Source organism: Mixophyes fleayi, chromosome 4, assembly GCF_038048845.1.
Source record: "Mixophyes fleayi isolate aMixFle1 chromosome 4, aMixFle1.hap1, whole genome shotgun sequence".
Lineage (NCBI taxonomy): Eukaryota > Metazoa > Chordata > Amphibia > Anura > Limnodynastidae > Mixophyes > Mixophyes fleayi.
Window position 1 is genome coordinate 309,397,834 of NC_134405.1, and position 14,183 is coordinate 309,412,016.

Sequence of the window (14,183 nt, forward strand, 5' to 3'; positions counted from 1 at the left end):
ATCAAATGAATGAATATTGAGCAGCCAGTTTGATGTAATATTGACGTAGAACAGGACATCATAGTTCGGTTGCAGGGCATAACTGCTTATCACACCTGGCAACACATTTTTGAATGTACAGTGGTGCAAAGTGCACAGGCAATTGATACACAATAGTGGAGGAAGTGATCTGGTCAGATGATTCATCCTTCACCATGTTTGTGACAAAAGGACAAGTTCATGAGTGAAGATAATTTAAAGATCTCTGTAGCCCTGAGTGCTTGTTTCCAACGGTGAAGGGTTTTGGTGGTTCTAGAATGTTGTGGGGAGCAGTCATTCCCTTAGAAGGTAAGGTCAATACTACATAATGATACTTCACCCCATATTGCAGCATTTCTTTTCTGCCAGGTAGAAGTGACTTCCATGATGACGATTCCCCATCCAATCAAAGCTTTTATGGAATATTCTGGAATTAATTTGCATCAGTTAGTGACTTTTATTATGGAGGAATTGTGCTACATCCCTCCTGCCCTACTCCAGACATTGGTAGTAAATTACTTTATATTGGTGTTTCCAATGGGTTGGGTACGCTTTAACGGTGCAGAAAATTCCGACACCAAGGAGACCTACAAGGAAAATCCGAATGTCTGAAAAACCGATTTGAATATAACCAAACTTACCTCCAAAGCGACGCTGTACATCTCCGATCGCAGCAGCGTGCTCACCGCAAGTTATTCCCGAAAACACAGATGTCCGGCACAACAGTTTCACGTCATCGCGACCTGAATCAATCTTCATTTACAGCGGCAATGGCGGGACCCCACAGATTACACTTAACCCGACATTATTAGTCTGAATATTTTGTCAATGAACTTGAATCATTTTAAAAACATTTATAGCAGAGACTTTACTGCAGCAGAGGATGAGGGAAGCAAGGCTTCAATTTTAGTCTAAAATATTTAAATATTGAAAATATGCTCTGTCCAGTAACCACAGCCCTGGCATTCCTTGGGAACTGAACACATTTAAAATGATTGCTTGGTCGGGGTAGTACTCTCCTTCGAAAAATGTTATTTTCGTGATGGGAAAAAAATAAAAAAAAATAAATAAAAAGAGAATAATGGGAAGAATGCTTTCTCCTTTTTGCTGACGACCAGTGCTACCCCCCTCCCGCCCCATTCTATACTGTTATAAAATGTTATAGACTTGTGAGTAAATTGGATAACAATCGTATGCATGTTTGTTCATTGACATTCTGTTGTTGTTTTTGATATTTGATACTCAAACATTTGCTGTTACACTGACATTTACCCATGTTTTGTTTTTATTTATTTTATCCTTTTCTACTCCTGCAATGTATTATTTGATGATTTGATGATTCTTATCTGTATAACATTACTATTTTTCGAAATAAATAGTTAAAAAAAAATAAAAAAATGATTACTTGGGGTATATACTATTATGTGTAATATACATCGTACTCGCCTACTCTCCCAGAATGTCCAGGAGTCTCTTGAATATCTGGGAGTCATGACACCCCCAGGTCCCAGTGGAGGTTGGCCTTAATGACGCGAATTGCGTTATCAGTGGGCGTGAACACGGTTATATGATCACATCAGAACGTTCCCTCCTACACTTGCCACCAGAACACCCCTCTATATAAAAGTCGTCAAGTATGATATATATGTAATTACAATCTAGTTCCTCTTTTGGTCGTAGAAAGCTGTATTCTGTACACTCATTTTTTAATGTCAAATCTATGCATGTATGTAGTGATAGGGTAATAATACATATTGAGCAAGGCCAATAGCAGTATCACCCCTGAAGAAATACTCCACTTGCGTCTGATCTAACCCCTATATATTAGATTTTGTACTTTATATTACACATGTATGGGACATAATTTCACTTCTAGGTATTCTGTTTCATAGTGATGTTTTTACTTTCTCTCCAGACTAAACTGCACAGAATATTTCCCCCTATTCCTCTCGGTTCTGTGGGTAGCCGGGATTTTTTTCCACCAGGGTAAGCAAATGTAAATCTCGTTTTGTGATCATTGTACGTATTGTTTTTATCCAGTTCAGGAACCACGTCGGGACTTACTCTCTCTAATACTGTGGAGACTATTTGTGACAATTTCCTTTAAACATTCATTGAAACATATGAGCACAGTGTAGAGAAGTTGTAATATCAGTTGCTCTGCTGAGATCGGCTTATCAATCAGACGGCAATGGCAAAGTGTCACATACTGGATTGAAAAATACTTACATGGTTTTACCAATCTAATAACACAGAAAAAAAGCATCTACCGACAAGATCTAGAAACTAAACTCTGCTTGTAAATTAAGTACAATACAGTATTATGTTCTGTGAATGTGACTGAAGTCACTGCCTTGTGTAATATGTCAACAGAGCAGGATCTTCATTAACTGCAATTTAAATTATATAACTTAATAAAAAAAAAAAAATTAAAGCACATAATCTTACAGGCAGAAATCCTCATGATTTTTTTCTTATTATTTTTGCAATAGCAAAAACTTATATTAATTCACACTGAGGTGGAAAACGCTTTCAAAATCATCTATCAGGCATTTAGAAATTAAAGTTAAAAACATACTTGCCAACTCTCCCGGAATGTCCGGGAGACTCCCGCATTTCGCGGTAGTCTCCCGGACTCCCGGGAGAGTGTGGCAATCTCCCTGATCTGCCCACTTCCTAGTGAAGTGGACAGAATTTGGTTCAAACGCCGTGATTCAACGGGAATCGCGGAGTTTGGCCCCTCCCCCGCTGTAAAATGATGCGATTTGCGTCATTACATCATGGAGACGGGGCCAAAATGATGCAATTTTCGGAGCCCAGCCCCCCTGTACGCCCACCTCCCCCCGGCAGCTCCCGGAAGCCAAATCTAAAATGTTGGTAAGTATGGTTAAAAATAGCAGCAGAAACACTGGGCTCATGGTGGAGACTTAGTGGTCTATTTGTGAAAGGGAGATAAGTCCTAACTAATGTTTTCACTCGATTTAGGGCTTCAGCTTATTTATCAAAGCCTCCGGGCAAGTAAAGTCTAACGCTGGTGGTATCCTTCACTGGGGGCCTCTAGCAAAGCTTCCCCATGCAAACCACAGGTAAGCCTATTTTAACAAGGGTAGCAGCAGAGCAAGTACCACCTCTGTCCTCTTATCACTATCTCCAAGTTAGCAATGGAAAAAATGCTTTTTTAGTAAAATAAAGCTTTTTTTCTTTTGTTATTTAAATAAAGTTTTGCTTGCTTTTTTCTACTTTTTATTTTTTTACAATTTGTTTCATGAACTGGCTTCCAGTGCTCATGTGCTCACCAATGCGCAGAGTGACCCTGCACTGGACTAGCGAGTGGTAAATCTTGTTAGAATCTCCTGGGGGATGAGCAAATGGATAAATTGGGCAGCGGAAGATTTTCTATTGCTGTGATAATCAGTAATAGAAAATCTTCAAAATACCTGAGTCTTGATAAATAGGGCCAACAAAACAACAATAATGATACCATATTCTAAAAGCATTAATATTAAACAAAGTTAACAAATGCCACATCCTGTATATGAAAAATTGAAGGTCACCCCTTTCTCACCATCCCCTCCCTTCTTCGCAGGATGTTTGTACAAGGGAATGATAAGATCGGTACATAATTTATATATAAATGAAACTCAAAAAAGAAATGGAACTTAAAAATGTTTGACATATGTCGATAGGACATTAAAAAATATTGTTAAGCATTGAATCCAACAGAAGCATTGTGCTACTGTGCGTTCCCTGGATAAGATAAGCCAAGCAAGTACGATAGTGTTAAAGATAATGTTAAGTTTTCTCTTATCCTGTTGGACAGAATTTAAAGAGAACCTGTCACTTTTGAGAAAATGCATTTTTGCACAGTGACACTATACAGACATTGAAAATGGTATTTTTCTATGCTTACTTAATATGCATATTATATTCAGGAATAGGTTTACATCCATGATCAGTACATCTTACTAAACATTAATGAGTTTTTATGATACAAGCAAATTACATATAACAAATTAAATATTAACACATACCCGGCTAATGCTTTCAGTAGCAAGGAACAACCCTCCTGTCCTAGGCGAATCTCCTTGGAAGCAGCGCTGGTCCTAGATATGGGCCTGATGTCTTTCTCTTACTCTTCTAATGAGTCACCTCCCAAATTCTTCTTGGTTCCTGCGTTACTTGAGTGTGAGAGGCTGAGCTGCTATCCCCATATGCAGAGTGGGAAGCAAGAAGATCCAAAGTAAATATTTGGAGCACACTTATTTAAATCAAATAATTGTTACTCTGCACCAATGTTGTGATGCTGGGGGAGGGGGGGGGGGGGGGCAGAAAAGGACCACACAATGTTGAGTAGACATGTACTCCCTTGTTGCCTCTGTAGATTGGGATTCTGCTCTGACCTCAGTCCCTGGTATAGTGATTTGTCTATAATCAGGCTTTTGCTTAAGGCTGCAGGTTTTTGGGGCATGGGGCAGCTAAAAATAAATTTAAACATTTTAAAAATACCGGTGCTCTTGCTTAATAATGATTAATGTTCACCAAGCGATTAATAGTAACAATGTGTACATGCATATTACTTGTAAAAATGTGAATAGTAGTTTGTATAAAAGAAAGGAACCAATTAAGTTGCCAGCTCAAGCAGCAGAAGGACTAGAAACACCCCTGCTCCCTATATCACAATTCTCCTGGGAATAAGGATAGAGCGGGAGGATTCCCAATAAGAGTAACTTTTCTGGTACTGTTCTAACTACAGACCATATCCGTTATAATGTGAAAGAGTCTCTGTGGACCCTTGCTGCTGGGTGCACTGGATGTGGTATCTCTACACACAGGTGATCCACTGGTAACTGATGTGTGTTGGCACAGAGTGTGATTGGTTCAAAGTGTTTGTGGTAAACTAGTGAGTGCACAGTAGGTGACAGACTGATGTGTGTTGGAGTAAATTAAGTGCTGCCCCACTTGCAGCCATCAGTTCCTTCCTGCATTATGACCCATTGTTAGTAATACACTGGCGGGAAGACTGAGGTTGTGTTGCTGTAATAGATGGTTTATTGAGACTCAGCAGCAGACAGGGAATAATGACACAGTCACAGTACTGAACTGGCAATAATGATACACAGGATTATAGCTGAAACACAACAGTAACACAATGCTGAAAAAGGAAAGAGGAATATTCAGACAATGTGGGGGGCAAAAGAGAGAGATGAGTAGAGGGTGACACCCAGGCAGCGGATTTGGGGAACAGATGAAATGGTGATGTTATTGACAGTGATAGAGAGATCAAAACGGGATGAAGATCTAAAAGGAGGGAACGCTATCTCATACTTTGCACAGAGCTCCTAACTTCTCTATCATGTGGCTCCTTCCATACAATGAAGAGAGGTTGCCCAGCACATCTGAGATCAGAGGAGGGACCTACAGTCTTGTGTTATTCCTGCTTACTTCATTAAAGCAAAGCAAGTAATGGTTGGACAAGCCCTGGTATGCAACAGTATGTTGCACAGTTATTGTGTATCTTTTGCTACACTTAAACATTTTCTGTTCACATGTGTATCATGGGTCACATTAAAAACAATATGCACAAGAGATTGATGATGAAATCCTCTCTGCAGAAACGCGTTGTGTCTGTTTCAGCCTTACACACTAACATTCGAAAACTGGAGGAAAATATTGGTCACCCAGAAGGCATTAATTTGTCAGATTAGTTTGTTATTGCTTGTAACACTTATCTTACATTTAAATGGCTGCTAATATGTTATTACATGTTGGAGTCTATAGCTATAATTAAATATATTGTTTTAACTTATTGCTGAGAGTAACGATAATGTGTGGCCATTTTGAAGGTTAGAGGGCCACACAAGCTGCCCTTGAAGTGTATCAGGTTGCCCATCATTGGTGTAGAGTGTGTGATAAACTCATTTGTTGGTGTTTGTGTCTGTTGGTATTGGAGCAGAAAGTCTTAGGGCTAGATTTACTAAACTGCGGGTTTGAAAGAGTGGAGATGTTGCCTATAGCAACCAATCAAATTCTAGGTGTCATTTTGTAGAATATACTAAATAGATGAGAGCTAGAATCTGATTGGTTGCTATAGGCAACATCTCCACTTTTTCAAACCCGCAATTTAGTAAATATACCCCTTAGACTGGATGTTACACTTTGCATTCCCAGGTCCTTTCTGGCATGGATAGATTATGTGCTCATGTGCTACATGTTATAGTGTTTCATATTCTACTTAGGCTGGTCTACCGATATATTATACATTTATTTTTAGGTCAGCAAGATATTTTCAATTAATTTTACATGACGACATGTTACCCAGTATAGTTACTTAATTAGCAGTAGAACATCTCATTGAAAGAAGTACATGGTGGACCAAACAATTTAGTATCAGTAAAGAATATGAGGTGCCAATGGCACATTTGGTTGGTAACCTGGGTTATATGAACTCAGCGGGAATATATTAGTTTAATATTTTCTAACAGTCCTCCAGAAGGGAAAACACTGACAGGCTGAAGTTGTCTCTGTCTTTGCATGAAGATGAAATGCAATACAGTGATCCTCTAACTCAGTGCATTGTGGAGTTGGAGTGAAGGGCAGGGCCCTCTTAAGAACCTCTTGGGCCCCCGGGCACAGCAGTGCACCGGGGCCCCTATATATACAAAAATAAAAAAATAATGATTATATATAATATATATATATATATATATATATGGGCCATGCAGCCCAGGGGGGCCCTCCTGAGGCAGGAAAAAAAAGAAAACCCTGAAAAAAAAGAAGAAAATACTTACCGTGCTGTCAACTGGCGATCCGGCTCCCTCCCTGGTCTCCTCCTCCGTCGCGCTCCGCAATGGATGTCGGGCGTGTGGCATGACGTCACACCCGACATGCACTGCCAGCGTGACGGAGGAGGAGACCAGGGAGGGAGCCGGATCGCCAGTTGACAGCACGGTAAGTATTTTCTTCTTTTTTTTCAGGGTTTTCTTTTTTTTTTCCTGCCTCCGGAGGGCCCCCCTGGGCTGCAGGGCCCCCGGGCACCTGCCCAGCGTGCCCAATGGGAAAGACGGCCCTGGTGAAGGGGGGGGTAAGACTGGCAGAATGGATCTCTTTCTGATAGGGGAGTGGTATGTCTGTGCAATATATAGTTGGCAGTTAGGGATCAGGGTATTCTTGTGCAATATATCAGCAACAGCAGCTAATTCCGTAGCGCTATACAGAGAACTCACGGATATCAAAATATGGATCAATGATGAGGTTTATGGCTGTGTAATATGTGATTGTCCATGAGTTTATAGCCATACAGTATATGGCTGATAGTGGAGGTTTATAGTCATGAAATATATGGGTGATAATGGAGGTCATCTCTGTAATACATGACTGGCAGAGGATGGTATCTCTGTGCAATATACGGCTGGCAATTAGGTTTATGTATGTATGTGCAATACATGACCGGCTATGGGGGTTTATGTTTGTGCATTATGTGACTGGCGCTTAGGAGGGTGATTTCTGTGCATGAGTTTTATGTCTGTGCAATCTATTACCCCCCTTCCCACCTAATATTAATACCACTAAAACACTTCCTGATCCTATGCTATGGGAAGCAGACTTCTCTGTCTGCTTCCCGTGCACCAAGCACATGTCCAGAGAGGAGGAGTGGGTAGGACAGGAGAAAAGAGGGAAAGGAGGAGGAGAGCCGTGGAGAGGAGAGGAGAGAAGAGGAGACCCGAGGGGGAGGGGAGTAATGGTTGATTGGTCTGTGGCAAAGCTCATAGGTGGCAGGACCCAGGGCAATGGCAGCCACTGGAAGCACAACAGTGGTGGGGCTGCTCTGTCCTAAGCTACACAACAAAAGGGATTTTTGTGTCATTGCAGGTAATATTACATATACTCTGAAGTACTAGAAGTGTCTATAACCAAATTAAGCAGGATAATCTATTTGCAATACAGTAATAATAATATTTACAAAGATGAAAGAAAGCTTACAAATGTGGACATATACATACAATAATTATCCTTGTGATGCATATTTCACAACATTATGCAACAGGATAAATCAGGACAGTTGGAAGTATGATGGTGCATTATCCAGTTCCCCTACTTGAGCACTTTTCTTTATTTTTGCTGTCTGGTTATTTTAGAATTGGTTCATTTGTCTGAATAGAATAATGTGTACGTAAAATCTGTAAAAAAGTACAACTTTGTGATAAACATAAAATTTTGGTTTAAGAAATGGCTAATGAAGAATTATTTAGTGTGCACTCCACCTAGTGGACATTCCAGGAATCTCCCTTCTCTCCTCTACTATTTTATTGTACACAGGTGAGTGACCGCTGCTCTGCAGGACTCTACAGGTGAGGTTACACCTTGCGTGGAGCCTGGTTTGGTGGTAGATTATATATGTTCTGGTATCTGGGTATGGGCCAGGAAGCTTACAGGTCCATGTGATAAAGTGCTGTATGCAATAGCACCTCCCTTGGTTTGCAAATAATTCTATGTATGTGTGTATTTGGAATGGTATAAGATTTATGAAAGATGTTGGGGAAGTTCTGATATCATAACTTCAGTGAAAAGCAATAAAGGAAGGAATAAATTATTATAATATATTTATAGTTATTGTGCTTTTATATGGTAATAGAATTCTTTGTTGACTTCTAATATGCATATAACTTATAGTACATCAGTATTTGATAGCTTACATCATTTTTCCCCCTGAATGTTATGAAGGAGTTGCTGCTATCTGTGGCCTATTCTATCTGTATGCCCGGTATGAATACTTCCATGGTTACACAGATTCTGCGCAAGGCAGGTAAGTAGCCTTCTTATGCATTATACATTTTATGTAAATCTGAAGCACTAAAGTCTCCTCCTCTTCAACTGTTCCCTATTTTAATAGCGCTCATTTTTATTCTGCCAAATACTGTTCCTCAAATCACTCTGGGTAAGGGGCCTTTTTATGAAATCCCTGCGGCCTTTAAATCAAAACCATAACAAATTACAAAATGAACAAACAGCAACGAGTAACATAGAACAGAGGGGAGATGGGGACAAGTTGGGAGCATATCAGTGTGAAGCAAACCTGTGCTTAGGAACACCCCCCAAACAGGGCTTGAGATACTGTAGGAGGAGACAGAGACCAGGCAGAAAGTGGACAGGAGAGGGGCAGGCAGGAAAAACAAGAGGAAAGAGGAAGCTGCCTGTAAGCTGGGGGGGTGAACTGGCACAAAATCTGATTGGTTGTTGGAGCGAGTTCCAAAGGTGGGGAGCAGCACTGGAAAAATCTTGAGTGAGATGAGATAATTAATAGGGAGGTATGGAGGCAGTTGTTGGCAGAGAGGGTGGGAGTGAGACTGGATGGAGATGAGTTTAGAGATGTAGGTGGAAGAAGAGAGACTGAGGGCATTATAGGTGATGGTGAGGGGCATTGAGGACGGATTGAAGTGAGGAGAGATGGGTGAGAGGGAGGCCGGAGAGGAAGAGATCGCAATAGCTGAGGTGAGAGAGAACAAGAGTGATGAGGTTTCATCGAAGGTGAGGAAGGATCAGATAGACAGCATTGTGGCTTAGTGGTTAGCACTTCTGCCTCACAGCACTGGGGTAATGAGTACGATTCCCTTTTCAGTTACCCTATATCTGACCCAATCTCATGAGAACTAGTCCACTGTACAAAATAACTAGTCACCAGTTCTTCTCACCCTTGGCTGTGGCTCCTCAAGCATTTGCATTAACTGTGTATCACCTACAGATACAAAAGGAGTCACCCACATTGTTTATATGTGGATGTAAATTAGAGTCCTCACTGTAACTGTCTTTTTTTAACTAGTAGTTACCTGCTGTGTTTCAACCACTAGAGGGAGCTATTACACCTCAAATTGTAAACCAGCTAATAGGAGGCACATTTAAGGCACCCTATCATCAGGGAAGGGCTGGCAAACTTCAGCCCAGGGGACGAGGCTCTGCTCAGCATCCTAGTTGGAACATTTTAAAGGAAAATAAATGCATGTAGCCCACAATGACCCAGCTGAAGGTAGCCCACTATCGGACTGGCCTGGGGGGTCATATGCCCGCCAGCCCCTGTCTATAATACATATTTGTGACTAATATAATGATAAATAAAAGCTACTGCTTGGTGAGTTGGCAATAACTGCATTGTTAGCCACATTGAATATGACTCAAGCAGTTACCGGTCCCCAACAATACTATTTTTTTTACTGTCCCATAAGGAACCAGCTATATAAACAGATGATCACACTGGCATAAAGAGCAGGAGCTCAGGGGAACCCTCCTTTGCGCAATCACTAAGCGGTAACGAGTTCATAGATATCTTCCTAGAACCCCCACCTTGATGACATTCATCTCCTCCTTTTGATTCTCCAAGAAAACTGAATCTGAGTTTAGATCATCATGCCACAGACACACAAACAAAATCAGCTACAGCTAATCCAGCCAGTCAGCATTATCTCTGCACAGCTCCCAGTTCCTGATTGGCTGCGAGCCAGTGGAAGTCAGGTCTCATCCTATACTTTCAATGGTATGCATTTCACACTTTCCATTTGCACTTTGCCTAATGTAAAAAAACAATCGTCAAACGCACAGGCGTGTCACATGTAATCTCTGCAATCCCTCTACCCCCTCATTCTCAGGATGTGTTCAGCTCTAAATAAACCAAGCAGCATTTTATAAAGAAGGGAAAAACAATTTAATGAAAGTGGTAAATGGTTGGACTTTTGATGTGACGTTTACACTTTTGCACAGTGTCCATCTTGGGATTTCTCTGCCTATCTGCATAGCTAGCCGCCGTTCTGGTCTGCCAAGTCATATCCTGCTAGTGGGCATGCATTGGGCAGACAATTCAGGCCAGGGGCAGGCTGGGCTGGGGGGCATATGCCGCCCGGGTCGATCCCATAGTGCACTACTTTGGGCTGGGTCACTTGGCCACCTGCATTTGTTTCCATTAAAATAAGCTACTGAGTCGACTCTTGCCCCGCGGGCTAACATTAGCCAGCCCTCCCCTGATCCAGGCGCATCTTTGCAAAAACCAAAGCTTCTGCTCTGTGCATCCAGCATGCTTCATGCTCTGATGTAAAGATGAAGGGAGTAAAGGATGAAACAGACAAGCAGTGTATAAATAATCATGAAATATAGTTATGTTTGTGTCTCTCTGGTATAATGTCCTAACATGGCCACCGTAGTGACACGGGTTCTCCCTGACGGCTACTTATGTTCGAGAGTGACAAAGATAAGGAGATCTGTCACAGCTGTTTATACAAGTACTCCTGTATTACATTTTAATAATATCTGGCCAATCATACCGCAGCGAGTAATAGATACTAAAGGTATTGACCATATGATTAATACACAGCCATGTTATATAGCATACTAAGTAACAATATTCAATGATGTTTTTTCTCCCTACAGACTGAAGCCAATGTACATCAGCTCAACCTTCATCTGGATTCTCATTGGATTGTCTCTAGTTGGGCTGCTAGAGGTTTTTTTACACTCACAGTTTGGTGTCAGTATTAAGAAAACCCTGGTCTGGTGGATTTAATGAAACCTGGATTACATAGTAATGATGTAAAAAAAAACAAAAAAAAAAAAACAATGCATCCAGTTCAATTTTGTTGATCTAGAGAAATAAAACAGCCTTTGTCGCATTTACATCTGATGATCCCTTATTAATATTAACATTTCTTTATACAGCACCAGCATACTCTGCAGTATTATACAAGTCAATAAAACCATAGTGCTAACACAAGACCGGGTATTAACAAACAGAGAACGCTGCTCACAATGTATACCTCTTGTTCACTGTACGTTATACAAATCTTTGTATTGACCTTGAACATATTTATACAAATTAATTAGGTCGCATTTAAAGTGCCTTTTCTTTCCAAAGTAATTTGACCTAGTTTTTTGATCTCTCCTTATAATTGAACCTTTCCATTCTCTTTATTAATGTTGATGCCCGCTTCTGAACCCTCAAATTCTCTTATGTCCTTTTCCAATATTCAAGATGTGGTTTCCCTGTTACTCAGCATTCTGACAACTAGTATTCCTAAGTCTTTCTCCATCTTCAAATGTATTCCATTTAATTGAATGTATAAGTAGCATATTTTCATGGCCTAGGTACATAACACACAGCTCCATACTCATTTAAATATTATCATTTTTTTATTAATAGAACTCATAGCCCCAGCACTGTACTAGCCTGTGTGGTACACCACTAACAACTTTAGCCCAATCTAAGTATGTTTGACTACCCTTTGTCTTCTATCCTTCAAGGAATACTCCAATCATATGTGCCAGACTGTTATGTTCAGCAGTATTTACCACTTTTGCAATAAACAAATATAGCGTAGGCCTTACAAAATGTAAGAATATTTATTAAGCGTGACCGATCTTTCATTAATCCATTTTGACACTGTGTTATCAAATTATTTCCTACACTAAATTTCAGAAGGGCATCTCTCAAAATTCCTTCAAATGATTTACCCACCAATGAAGTTAGACGCAGATCCAAAAATCTCCTTGTTTCGATTTTAATCATCACACCACATCATCTGTGTGAAGTCTCCTAATGGAGTCCATCAATTACTGAACTTCGTTCCTTTAGCACCCATGGGTGAATGCCACCTGGGATCGGTGATTTAGCTGTCCTTATCTTGTCTAAACATAATTGCACAACCTCCTGTGTTAGACAAATAACATTTATTGGTGTGCAAAGCCTTTTTCTGCCCAACCTATTTCCTAGTATTTTTCATCCTTTGTTAATACAGATAGAAAAATAAACAAGAAAATATCAGCTTCATCTTTATCGTCTACAATTAGTTTCCCACTATATCGTTTAGTCGCCTCAAATTTTTCATTTTCTTGCTGTTTATATCATTTTAGAAACAAGTTTTTGGCTTACACTTGTTATCTTTTGAAATTTGTTTTTCAGCTTTATTTCCTGCTAACCTTGTTTCCTTTTTACACAATCTGCTATATTTATTGAATTCATTTTAACTAGTTTTAACAGTTTAAATCAACAATTGGCATATGGATACACTTCAATGATGCCTCTCACTTTCAAGAGGGCTGCATATTACCTTTAATATTAGTAATAATAAAATAAAAAAAACTGTGCCAAAATAGTCTACCAGCAAGTAATTTATTCCAAAATGCCACAAAATACACCCACCTGCTGTCAGACCACAATTTTTTTTTATTTTTTTTTAACCACACTAGAACGGTTGTTGCCATAAACACAACAACAATATTTTTTTAAATAGTTAAAGAAAATCCAATTTTCTCTCAATGGTTCTCTGAGCAGATTAAACTTTGTCCTTCTAACATTCATAGTTTTTGTAGCTTCCCAGCAAAACATGATATTGAAACTCGAGTCAAATGTTACCATGCTATGATTACTGTTCCCGAAATGTAATAAAGATTTTTATTGTATGCTGTTTTGCATATGTGTATTTCCTAAAAAAAGAAAAACATTCACTCATCTGTTGAGAGTTCTAAATCGAATTGTCATTTTTTTTATTTTATTTTTAAAACACATAGTAGCTCCAAATAGCGGTTTTGTGTAACTTTTAAAATTTAACAGAGGGAGTACAGAATTGGAATCAAAATGAGACTGAATTATTTATTTCAAAATCATCACTATAAAGTGTGGATAGTGTCATTTGGAAAACACTACACAGTTACTGTAAGAATTTCAGACATTTGTTAAGTTTCGTCTTCGGGGCCAGCGTCTCTCTCCCTTCCTCCGTTTGCACTGAATGTCGGGCATGACATCACGTCACGTCCAACATTCAGTGAGGAGCGACGCAGAGAGGACCAAGAGTGAAGAGAGAAAAGAGAAGAAAAGAAAAGAAGAGATGAAAGAAGCCAATACAAAGCTAAGTAAAAGAACAGAGGAAAGTAGAAATGCTCAGGGTGATGAAGAAGAGGGGGGGGGGGAGAAAGGCACAGGGTGATGAAGAACAGGGGGGAGGCACAGAGTAATGAAGAAGAGGGGGTAGCAGCATGGCACAGAGTGTGAAGGGGGGCAAAAGCAGCATGGTAGAGTGTGAAGGGGGGCAAAATCAGCATGGCAAAGTGTGATGGAGGGGGGCCAGGTGAAGGGGGAAAAAGCACCATGGAGAGCACAGTGTGATCATAAGGGGGCATAGCGTGGTTGT

General features: G+C 40.1%; 1 protein-coding gene across 2 annotated transcripts in view; it reads left to right on the forward strand.

The window, feature by feature from the left end:
* LOC142150175 (leukotriene C4 synthase-like) overlaps positions 1–13,426 on the forward strand; it is a 32,507-nt gene extending 19,081 nt beyond the window's left edge. For both annotated transcript variants that reach the window (XM_075205381.1, XM_075205380.1), the window contains 3 exons: positions 1,934–2,004; positions 8,740–8,821; positions 11,431–13,426. In XM_075205381.1, the coding sequence (XP_075061482.1) occupies positions 1,934–2,004; positions 8,740–8,821; positions 11,431–11,563 (286 nt within the window). In that variant the 3' untranslated portion in view covers positions 11,564–13,426. The remainder of the gene's footprint in view (positions 1–1,933; positions 2,005–8,739; positions 8,822–11,430) is intronic.
* The last annotated feature ends 757 nt before the right edge of the window (positions 13,427–14,183 follow it).